Source organism: Palaemon carinicauda, chromosome 28 (assembly GCF_036898095.1).
Source record: "Palaemon carinicauda isolate YSFRI2023 chromosome 28, ASM3689809v2, whole genome shotgun sequence".
Classification (NCBI taxonomy): domain Eukaryota; kingdom Metazoa; phylum Arthropoda; class Malacostraca; order Decapoda; family Palaemonidae; genus Palaemon; species Palaemon carinicauda.
The window spans coordinates 14,375,249-14,388,085 of NC_090752.1; the positions used below are offsets into that span (position 1 = coordinate 14,375,249).

Genomic DNA, 12,837 nt, shown 5'->3' on the forward strand with positions numbered 1-12,837 from the left:
GTGTATACTACAAATTTTTAAATTTATATTTTTCCTAGCTATACAAACCTGAGTTAATTAATGTGTTACTCCTAGTTCTATTTTCTTTGACCAGACAACAACAAAAAAAGAAAGGGTTTAGTTGCATCATAATTGGTTACTTAGCAACACCAGTGAATGGTAGTGCTATATATTGCTGCGCGGCTTGCATCACTCTGGTTTTATTTGGGACCTTTGCTTAAAGTGACTTAGGTTTGTATAGCTAAGAAAAATAAGAAAAAAAAATTTAACATTCGTAGTTTATTCCTATGCAGATACCAACTTCCGAGTCATTTAAATGGAGTCTTCCTTCGGTGGGGGCAGTCTCCGATAAGAGGTTTTCACACACTCAAAGTACGTAAAGGTATGAGCAAGAGTCAAAAGTAGATATGTAGTGGCAGCTCAAATGGCTTGTAAAGGGGCAAAGTTTTCGTGTCCAATCCTTTTAGGTCCAGTCTAAGTTACAGATAAAGCCAAATGAACAATAATCATCAAACAACTTTAGTGTATCAAATATATACATTCATAACTGAGAACATGTTATTCTTCCGTGCAATAGGGTGTGGTCTAAACAAGAACTGCAGGTCCGTCTCTGTACAATCGGACTTATCCATATTTCATACCCTTATAATGTAGAGAATAACTGGTGCTTTGATAAACAATTAGGTATCCCGTAAAGAATTTAGGCTAGACTATTTGTTGAGCTGTAACAATAGGGCCTAAAAAAAAGGGTTTAAAGATTTGAGTACAAACTTTTGGGTGGTGATCCAAGAAAGTTTTGTCTTTTCCAGACACCAGCTCTGAGAGCTTGGGCTCCTGAGTGATTCTTGCAGAACACTAGGGTTATTGCAAGACCACGGATATTGTATTCGGATACCTTCGTTTTGGAGCACCTGTGCTCACAAATAAGTTTGGAATCTTGGGTCTAAACTAGGATGTTCTTTTCAAATACTTTCGGACTGATCTTGCGGGACAGAGTAAAAGGTTATCCAGGTCATCAGTTACCTTACACAATATTGTGAGTCAACTCTAACATCATTAACATTACAGGCTTTTGAGTTTTGGCCATAAACTCGGGAACAAATGTAAGGGGTAGTTCCTTCCACCCTCTGGGATGTGACATTAGGGATGACAAAACATGTACTTCACTTACTCTCTTGGCTGAAGCTAAGGCAAGGAGAAAGGCAGTCTTTAAAGTAAGAGCCCTATCTCAAGCATGGATTCATAGGGGGCTCTATTCAAGGACCTAAGAACCTTTGTCACATCACAGGAAGGGGGCTTTGTTGTGGAGGGCAAGTCTCTTCATAGTTTTTAATGAGAGCAGAAAGTTCCCATGAAGAGAAGAGATAAAGTCCTTTCAGTTTGAAAACTTGGCACAAGGTTGAGCAGTAGCCCTTCACGGCAGTGACTGAAAAGGATTTATCATTCCTCTGGAACATTAAAAAGTCACCAATCAAGGGAAAAGTGGCCTGAGTGGAGCAATATTCCCCCTGTGACACCAATCTAATGTTTTCCACTTGGCTTAGAAGACTGCTGCGGACAACTTTTGGATGTATCCGGAAAGTTGTTTTGCAGTTGGTCCCGAAAAGCCTGGATAGTCTACAACCGTAAAGAGATAGGCAGTGAACCACCTCGTGGAACGTGCAGTTAACACAGGAGGTTTGGCCATTCTGGAAGTTTCTCTTGGGATTTCTGTGATTAGTTCCAATAGGTCTGGATACTACTCAGCTGTTGGCCACCTTGGGGCTACTACCGTTACTCTGGCCTCTCGTGAAGTTCAGAATCTGTTCAGGACCTGACGAATCGGACACAGTGAAAAGGCATAAAAATCTAGCCGGTTCCACAGATGCTGGAAGGCATCTTCCATTGCTGCTGCTGGGTCCAGGACTGGAGAGTAATACACTGGGAGTTGGGTATTCAGGCGAGTGGCGAACATGTCTAGTGATGGAGAACCCCACAAAGTCAAAAGACTTTGCCACTAGAGGAAGGAAAGACCATCCGGAACAACTGTCATCCCTGGTTGACTCAGATGGTCCACAATTACAGTCCTCTTTCCGGGGATAAACCTAGCTGAGAGGGACACTGCATTGTTTTGTGCCAAATGGTTTATCTCCACTGCTAGTTGGCAGAGAAGGAGGGAGACTTCACCTCCCTGCTTGGAGATGTAGGTCACTACCACCATGGATTTATTGCTCATCAACACAACAGAGCGGTCTTTGAGAAGGAGTAATGCAAGGTACGCCACTTTCATTTCTAGGTGGTTGATGGGCAAGGCCTTGACTACAGACCTAAAATCTCCCTTCCCCTCGACGACATGAAGCATCAAAGAATAAAAGGAACTACAAGGGGAGAAACCTAAAGGGAGTTCCTGCTAACAGGTTTTCCTCTCTCAACCACCATAGAAGATTAGTCACAGCCTCTTGAGGCACCGACAGCAGGGTTGCAGGGTGGTTGGATATTCGAGACTACTGCTAACAGGTTTTCTCTCGACCACCATCGAAGATTTGTCACGACCTCCTCTGGGGCACTGACAGCAGAGTTGCGGGGTGGTTGGATATTTGAAACCACTGGCTATTCAGAGCCCACTAAACTGAGTGAGGATGCATTCTCCTGAAGGGGATTAACTTTTACCAAGAGCGGCCATGAAACTATTTCCCTTCCAAGAAGGTAACATTCTGCCTAGATATGTGATGGACTGTTGGGGGACAAGACTGGACTTTTTTAGTTTTATTTGAAGCTCCAACTTGCAGTAGTTGAGATCCCTGGGGTCTGTAAGCAGGATTCAAGACTGCTAGGAGGTGCCAGTTTTCCAGATATCTTAAAAGCCTGATGCCCATGTCATAAGCCTAGGCTGGAACAAGGGCAAAGATCCTGGTAAAGACAGTTGCTGTTGACAGGCCAAGGCATAGCACCTTGAATTGGAAGATTGTCTCATCAGGGAAACCTTAGGTACAGGGCTTAGTTCCTCGAGGCAGGATAGATGGGGACCTGAAAGTATTAATCCTTCAGGTCTAGGGTCAGAAGGAAATAGTTCACCATGATGGCCTGAAGAACAGTGGCCGGAATTTCCATTTTGAACCTTGTTTGTAAGACAAACTGGTTCAAATGGGACAAGTCTACGACGGGTCTCCAACCTTCAGTCAGCTTCTCTGCTAAAAATAGATTCCTGAGGATGCCAGGGAGTTGTCTAAGATTTTCACTACAGCTCCTTTGGACACATCTAGTAAGAGGAGATTCTTTACCGAGCCTTTCAATTAGAATGGTCGGGCTATCAGAATCAGTCAGAGGGGGCCGGACAGTCTAAGAATGGGACTCTTAAACCTGAACGTTGTACAGTACTTCCACACAACTGCCACCTGCGCCAATGACTTTGTAGGCATTCCCCTACTGGTAGTAAGTTGGGGGGATATACCCCCCATAGCAGGAGCCTCTGTGGCTGGAGGAGTGTTCTCTACAGTGAAAGGTGGGTAGAGGGTCTTGGCTCCCAGGTTGTTGAAACTCCGCAAGAGGGAGAAGTCGTTTCTGCTGGGTAACCTGCTTAAAGGGCCAGTTCCCTTGGGGTTGTTGAAGGGTGGGAATCATTGGTGCCACTGCTCTCCTTATAAGAGTAGTCTGACCAAATTTCTCAGCTTTCTATAGGGCAGCAGCCACATCTGATGGAGGAAAGAGAGATGGGGGAACTCGCCAGGCAAGAGTTCCTCAAACAGAGAGCGTCTGTCAAGAGACAACTGTTTAAAGCATCAGGCTAAGATGGTATCGCATCTTTTTAGGATGCAGTTGCCCCAAAAGTAGACTGTCTGGTGCAGCAAGAACTACAGAGCCTTGGCTCTTGACCTCGAGAGGTCTTCAAATTGCTTTAGGGTGCTCTCATCTCTGTCATCCTGAAGCAAGATACTGCTCCTGACCAGTGATCTACACAGGAACAAGCCTGTAATTTGTTGCTAGGTACAGTTGGTACCAGGTTGGCAACGTCGGCATCAATAGGGAGTGGGATCGGATACATGCCAGAGTGAACATAAAACCTCCTCTGGTGCGAAAGTGCTAAGTGAGGCAACTTAAGAGGACCTGCTTGCTTTAAGCAAGTTCTCCAAGGCTGAGCCTTAGGTGTTAAATCCAGTATGTCTCGGGCTTTGAGATTGCAGGAATAAAGTGTATCATGCACTGCCTGATGGAGGCTCATCTAGGCCATCAAAGCAAGGGATTTGACTCGTGATCTTAACAAAATACAATGGTTGAAAACAAGACATAGGAACCTCGAGTGGGACTACATCAGCTGAGCTGGTGCCCAATGAAAAGCAAGGTTTTCCCAAGAGTCATTAATGGTTGTAATATCTTAATGAAGAAGTGGTTCAATTTTAGGGATAACTGGTGGTCCTACCTTAATAGGCACATTAGAAGATTTAACTTTCCTTGAACATCCTTCCTTTCTCTTGTGACACTTGGCAAATGGAGAGAAGAGGAAGCGGAGAAAGAACCGTAGGAGTAGTGCTCACTCCTAGCATACAGATGTCTTCCTCTAGCAGATTGTGAGGGAATAATAGGGAGTTCTCTGTCTGAACTCTTAACTCTGAGAGGAGAGGGATTTCTCCGAGATAGGCCACTTGGACCGCCTCATATGAGAACCAAGTCTACGACACCTGATGACTGCGACGTCATCTGCTGCAGAAAGGGGTGTCACTTGAGGAAAAGGGGAAAATGGTTCTGGCACCCTTTTCCTATGCGGAACCTGAAAAGAAGATTCACCTGAAAAATAATGTTCTTGCTATTCCAAAGACAGTGTAAAATTTGAAGCATTACTAACATTAGGGAAGGTACTTGTGTGAGTACGGCTTGGTAAAGCAACGGGTTTGTTATATAGTCAATGGTGGTTGTGGATTGTAAGCCAAAGCTACCTGACATTGGGCCAAAGCTAGGAGTGGAACACGACCTGGAGGGGGTTGTTCCATTCATATGAGCTTTGGTTATGGCAGCACGATTAGAATATGCATTATTGTGCGACACATTATCATAGCCATCATGTGGAGGAATATCATAGTGTGTTGAAATGGCAGCACATTTAGTGCCATCATCACGAGTGGGCACAGCAGCACATACAGACTTGTTTGCCTGATACCACGTCCAGGCTGAGCCATGTATGGAAACCGCGCGGTATTAGAAAAGTTTTATAGAAACTCTAATTCCAAGTGGATTGCTTGAAAGGAGAAGACACAAAAGGTTTTGCGCTACTAGGCCTGGTCAAAGTTGCAGTTGTGGACACAGCCAAAGCGATGTGACCAACCTTAATGCATTGTAATGGGGAGTGGGGGCAAGTACCGAGAACTCGTAAGAAGACAGTGCCAAGAACCCGAGGGTACGAGGCAAGCCCGGGTCATGTGTACGAGCAGGAAACGGGCAAAATAGATCCTCCAACAGTCAACTTTTGAAGCCTTGATAGGAGAGAACTCCAAAAGTGATAATTCATCCTAGATAAAATCAGCCATATAGAGCTCACCACTCAAAACACTAGGGAGAGGAGAGGGAGATCTATGCATTTCTAAATAATCAGGGACCAAGGATACTGCGATTGGATCTGGCTCGGGGAACGCAACAGCCATAGCTAAGGGATTAGTCATAAGCATTGACTCATGATCACTAGGCATATGCTAAACACTAGGTGATAATACATTAATAAAGTTATAACTCTCAAAAATTATGGCCACCATCCTTCGTAACTGGAGCCGTCAAGATACAAAGGAGCAGGATGGGGGATAACTTTTGATGCAGGAAAGTTTGCCCCTCATACCATTGCTGGAAGAGGATGAGGAAGGAGAACGATCTTCTCTTAGCTTGTTTCTTGCATTGAGAATGATATCTCTCCCACTGGGAGGATAGCCACTCCCTACAATACTCACATAGAGATTCCACAGAACATCTTTTATTATGGCATGAGAGGCAGAAAGGATGCGGATCAACGTCAACCTGAAATGAAGGTACCACAATGGCGATCATCACGGCAAGGGCAAGATCGCATGCCAATAGATGTACTAGCCATAATCAAGTGCACTCATAGCACAGATAATGAAAGCACAATTAATGACAATGATAAGGAAAAGATACAAAACACTAAGCACTATATGAATAATCCAGTGTTGATGATGTAAGTTATGATCACAGAGGAGAAGAAGTGAGACCTCCTCTTGTTACGACGACCAGAAGAGAAGTGGCACAAGCTGCGCAGCAGCACATAGCACTGCCATGCAATGGAGTTGCTAAGCAACTGATTATGGTGCAACCAAACCCTTTTCTTTTTTTCTTGTCTGATTGTAGAAAATGGAGCTATTAGTAACCCATTTAAATGACACTGAATTTTGTATACGCATAGGAATAAACAATTTTTTACACAGCCTGATGCAATTACAAATAATATGCTAACAACGAAAGAGCTGAAAACTCACCTGATACAGTGTTTGAGTTAGTAATAAATTTTCTCTCCAAGTAGCAGTTGAAATATGATATGTGCCAAGATGTTTAAGGCTAAACTTAAGAGTACAATTTTTCTGCCATTCATAAAAATAAAACTTCTTTGCTCAATCTCATGTCCCTTCAAAAAATAAAAATTCTTTAATTAGCCAACACTTGAAAAAAACTATTCAACTGATTTAATAATCTAAAAAGACAAAGAATGCAACTATTCAACATTGATTTAATCATTTAAAAAGGCAGAAAAGACTTTTATATAAAGGAAATACATCACAGAAAATGCTTACCTCGAACAAGTGGGCTTAGTTATGACTGCTCTGGAAAACTGAATACTTGATTACTTGACAGTTACAGAAACTTTTTTTAGTGTATAGTACAGTATTCTATTTGTAACTAAACTTTGATGGAATTAAAAATCTACTTCTGTAATGGGTGGAACATTGAAGATGTTCTTTGTCACAGTTTATTACTACATTAGTTTCATTTAACTTGCATGGCCTTTTGATGAATAATTTAAATTGTAATGAATTCTCAGAGTCATGCCTTAAAAAACACAGTTGGCTCTTAGAACTCATGTATTGGCATAAGTACTCACTCACAGTAGCATGTACTGTATAGCTCATAAAATAGCTTGGTCACATTATTTTTAGGTTTAGTGGCCAGGGCTGTTGCGGTCCGAGGGCAAAGTTTAGTATAGCACCCACTAAGATGGGGGAGAGCTCTTTTTTAATTATAATAATATCTTTTATCGTAAGGATACACTAGTTTCTTGATGATAAAGTTTGATTATTAGTTTCTTTTTTCATTAAGGATTTACTTTTATCACACTAAGTAGTTTAGTGTAGTATAGCACATTAAAAGACTTACCGGTAAACATTATGTATATGAGAGAGAATGCGGTGGGGATATTAATAGTGCCAGTATAAGATTTTAATGTACTGTGCTATACTAGTATTATAGCAATGTACATTTACTGCTGTACAGTAGTGTATTTTACATTCAGAATACAATTACAGTTCTTAAGAGTTAATATTCACAAGTAAAACAACTCCCTATAGCCAGTAATCTGTGGAATTCCACAACTGCAAAGGGTCGGGGGGGTTGTTAGGGCGAGTCCAAACGGTCAAACACCAACTGTTACCAGTTAATATTGGGAAGTAGAAAGAAGTGCTGACATTAAATGAGCACCAAGTGGTGTGTAAGTGCCTGTGTTCATAGAGTCTGAGCTTCGGACTCCAATGGGACATGCTGGACAGAGTTATACTTGTTTACCAGATGAACCGTAGCTTTTAGCCAATTAGGTTTCACTTGCCGTATAAACATGGCTAACTGTAATTCTGTTACCAAGGAAAGCTACCATCGGGATACAAGAGGGGGTTGGTTGCTAAAAGAACTATATCGGTAGAACCCATGCTTATGAAACGTCAAATTAGATGTTTATATAGACAGAAATAAACTTGTGAGAGCAATTAATAAAATAACGTAAGAACTTCAGGGAGGTGGATTGCCTGTTACAATTTAGAGGACAAAAAGAAAAAACTCCATTCGGGGTCAATATAGGAGTGAGCTAAGGAAATAGGAGAAAAAAGTCAGGGCTTGTACATACACCCAATACATTATGGTGTTTCGATGATACATGATAATCGGTTTCAATCATGTACACACATGTTTCTAATATGCCTTAAGAAGTGTTGATCATGAGGAAAATACATAACTCTATCTCTCCACAGTTTTACAAAATGTTCTGAAAGACAGCCAACGACAGAAAGGCACCACAAGGATGGAAATTAGGCAATGTTCCTCCAGTCAAGAAGGGACCAAAAGAAGAACCTGGCAATTACAGACCTGTGTGTACAACTTCAGTGCCTTGTAAAAAGTTTGAATCAATTATAGTAGATTCCATAGCAGAACATAGAGAAAAAAATCTTCTGATAGACTGTTAACATGGTTTTAGACAAAAGAGATCCTGTGTGACAAATCTGTTGGAATTTTTCCACATGTTTAGTATATATTACAAAAGCATGACAATAAACATCCACCACAACATGTTTAGCATATATCACAAAAGCAGGACAAAAAGCATCACATCCCTAGATTTCAAAAGGCTTTTGACAAAGTTCCTCATAAAAGATTAATGGTTAAAATTAGAGCACTAGGCATCATTGATGAGCTAGCTGAATGAATAGAAGATTGACAGACAAAGAAAAAGAGTTGCAATCAATGAAGAAGCCTCAGAGTGGGCAGGTGCAACAAGTGGAGTACCTCCAGGATCCATCCTTGGCCCATTACTATTCCTGATTTGTATCAATGACAGATTTAGGATTAAGCAGTAGAATAGCCAGATTTGCTGACTATACTAAACTAGGTATAAATGCTGCAAACTCGGAAGAGACAGAAGCCTTAAGAGAGGATCTAATTAAGTTGGGAGAATAGTCCAGAAAATGGAAAATACCTTTCAACTGTGAGAAATGCAAAGTTATGCACATAGGTTATAGTAACCCACAAACTGATTACCCAATCTTGGGTAATGAAATACAAAGTGGGGACCAGGAGGAAGATATCTGCATTATTATTAAAAAATTTTGAAGTTCACCAAACAAAGCATAAAAGTGGAAAAGAATTTAAAATAATTCGCTCTACCTTACAGCAAATGGAGTGTCTGCTGATGGACTAAAGTCTTTAAGACATCCAAAATCCTTGCAACTCCATGTAACTCTATAAGAGAACAGGAAAAACAAATCATGAATATTTTATCTTCATCACAGACAATTTCAATTTGGTTAACAGTACAAAATGCAAAGTAAGCCCATTAATAATAACAATAATAATGATAATAGCATCCTTATTTCACTGATAAATTATTGTTCAAAGTCAGGCAATGTGATTCTATGTTGCCTCGAGACGTGCTTCTGGAGAAATGCTCCCTTTCAAAAATGTGTCCTGCTTAGTTATAAAAGTTTTTCCCTTCTATAAAGCATAGAAAGTATCTGGGTACATCTGTATGTAGTTTCTAAAGTCAGACTCATGATTAATTTGAGGTGTCTTAAGATTGAAGACACCAGTCCTTCCAGGAACCATTTCATAGTCCTCATAAATGGCAAAAATAATCATGCTGCATAAAGGGATTTTGTCGAAGGAAAAATCTATTTCTGGGCGAGGGACCTGTGTCGCCCAGTGAAATGCTCCTTATAGCACCATTTCTAAGGTATAAATACTGCTAAAAATACCAGAGAAAAAGTTGCATGGAATGCCAGGAATAAACCCAGCTCGCTCACTCTAAAAGTGTCGGTATAGTAACTGTCATATTCTTATTTTATGGTATACCATGGTTATGATGCACTGCAATTGAAGCTGACAACAACTACAGGCTAATATAATGTAGATACCTGTGTGTTGCCAGCAGACACCAACTTCAAACATTTTCTGCTGGTCTTTAACTGATGAACGAAGTAGAAATCATGGTAGACAATTTCATCTGCCACTGTTTATTACCATATAACCTATCCTCGTTTCAATGCTTATGACTTCATACTCCTTCGCTTTATGATATGGTAACAGTGTTTGTCCAACAGACACTGTTTGACCGTCTAGACGTATCCTTAGAACCTAAAGAATGTGGACATGGAAATTTTATTGTACTTTCCTTAAGATTTTTAAAATTTCATTAACAAAATAATCTATGGCCTGTTAACCAATTCTTATTCATAAAACCTTAATACAATACAGGTCATGTAAAAATAAACAAGATTTTTAAACTATAATCTATTATTTCCATACTTACTTGTGAATAGAACAAACTACAGTAAGATTAACTGTAAGTGCCAACTTTCATACAGTTCTTGTAAAAAATGATTCAATATTTAAAAAAGCAATAACAACCTAACTATGTACACAAATCTTTGGATATCTTAATAAGACGAACATTTAGGAATTAGTTTTTGTTTTCATGAATTCTTCAAACGTAATCAAATTCGTGACCTTTTTTGAAACTCTTTTCCTTGTTTGTCTTACCGAATTTTGACTACGCATTTTAGAGTATGTACCTTCATACTGTGGTGCACTTGGTATAACTGAAGACACATCAAGGTATTCATATTTTTGGGGAGCTTTAGTCTTCTGTGTAGGCTCTTTTGGTGATATCTGTGATTCATAGTTTTCTATTATACTTACAAATGATCCACTTCTTATTTTTGGCTTATTTTTCACCCGTAACTTTTTTTCAGTTGATGCACCTGAAAGTTAAAAGTTTGAGTATGTTTAATATTTCCTGAATAGGTACTGTAGTCTATGAAAGTTGGAGTTTCTTTCTAGTAACAAGACAGAAATATTTTATACATGTGATAAAACTATTAATAACGTTCTCTTCTATTGAATACATTACCCTAAACATTTATTATAAAAATCTTTGATAAAAAACCTGAAATAAGCCTTAGGCTATTTACATCAATAATTATGTACGGAAATCAAAGCTTAATCCTATTTACTTGCAAAAAGTAACTAAGGTTATTCTGTTTTGCAAAATAAATGTTGTCACAAACTAATTTCATCCAACACAACACACATGCTTGTTCATAAGGAAAATTCTATGATTAGTGTAAAATTAAATGCCACAAAACTTGAATGAAAATGAATAAGCAAGAAAAAATAATTTTAAAATTAACTTGAATCTGTAGAAAATACTTCAGTTTCCTTTGTACTAGTCTAGCAGTTGGCAACAAATAACATTTCAAGTATAAGTTATAAAAGTGTGGGTGAAATAGTACATACCGTATCAGAAGATCAACAGCTCAAAATTATTCATACATTACAATCAAATTAAATTTTACTCAGTACATACATACATATACCAATTTTGGGGGGTAGCCGACATCAACAAATGAAACAAAACAAAAAGGGGACCTCTACTCTCTACGTTCCTCCCAGCCTGACAAGGGACTCAACCGAGTTCAGCTGGTACTGCTAGGGTGCCACAGCCCACCCTCCCCCGTTATCCACCACAGATGAAGCTTCATAATGCTGAATCCCCTACTGCTACTACCTTCGCAGTCATCTAAGGCACCGGAGGAAGCAGTAAAAGGTAAAAATAAAAAACTAAACTTTTCACAATTGTTAGTACAGTAGTCAAAACTAATTGGCAGTCTAAGAAGGGAAGAATGACATATACATTTTAACTTTGCCAAAGGCCAAGTTGTGTAGTGTAACTGTGTTAACAGATTGGTCATAATCTATAAAATTATTTTCAGTAGTACATGTACTATATACCTAAGGAACTTAAGGTATCGGTAAATTTCCATGCAAAATTTTATATTGCAGAAAGTGGAATCGGTTAAAAACAAAGTACATGGGTAGAATACAAAATGGCCATGTGCCAATATAATTACCTAGTAAGAAAAAAAAAAGCAAATACTATAAGAGATAGTCCCACAAAGCAGCAACAGACATAAATAAGTTATATTGTCTCCTTAAATAATGGGAAATGAAAAAAGGCTACCAGAGAGGTACAGTAACCAGGCGATAGCAAATAATTTTCTAGTTTTCTATACAAACAAAATAGAAAATATAACTAGGTCATTTACAAATATTCTACATCAGAAAAACATAAAATCAACAAGATTCAATAATAAGACACAAGACAATGTCACCAGGATTATCAAGAGAGCAAAGAGAACAAACCAGGATTGATTCAATGCCAATATCTGAAGTAACTTTCCTAGTCTAGCTGATATAATTACGAGAATAGCAAATACAAGCATCGATGAGTGTAAGTTTCCCAAATCTGAGAAAATGGCTATAGTCACACCGGTTCTGAAAAGTGCTCTAGATTATCAAGTTCTATTTCGAATCTACCCTTTATTTCAAAAGTGCTAGAATACAATTTTTGAAGAACTAATTAGTCACTAAGAAGAAATAGAAGTTTTGCCAGACAACCCGTCTGCTTACAGAAAAGTATACTCTACAGAGACAGCTATCTCTTCTGTTGTAAATAATATGTTTGAAATGATGGATGAAAAAAATGGGGTATTTTAATATTACTTAATCTTAGTGCTGCTTTTGATACAGTTGTACATAAATTGCTACTACAGTAAATGATCTACGGTCCATCAGTATCGAAGATCAAGCTTTTGAATAGCTAAAAGACAACTTAGTGGACAGAAATTACTGTGTGCAAATTGGAAACTCTTATTCCTCATATGAACCTTTAAACAGAGGGGTACCTCAAAGTAGTGTACTGGGCCAAATCTTATTCTGTATCTAGTAAAGTTCGTGATCTAGGCGTATCTCTTGACTAAGTTGTCTTTCAATGTCCTAATATATAATATAGTAAAAATCTGCTGGTTATCATCTTAGAAATATTGCTTT

General features: G+C 39.1%; 1 protein-coding gene across 1 annotated transcript in view; it reads right to left on the reverse strand.

Annotated features, from left to right (window-relative positions):
- Positions 1 to 7,301: 7,301 nt before the first annotated feature.
- Positions 7,302 to 12,837, reverse strand: part of LOC137621467 (neugrin) — an 81,549-nt gene continuing 76,013 nt past the window's right edge. The window contains exon 7 of the mRNA XM_068351795.1: positions 7,302 to 10,709. Within this exon, the coding sequence (XP_068207896.1) occupies positions 10,402 to 10,709 (308 nt within the window). The 3' untranslated portion in view covers positions 7,302 to 10,401. The remainder of the gene's footprint in view (positions 10,710 to 12,837) is intronic.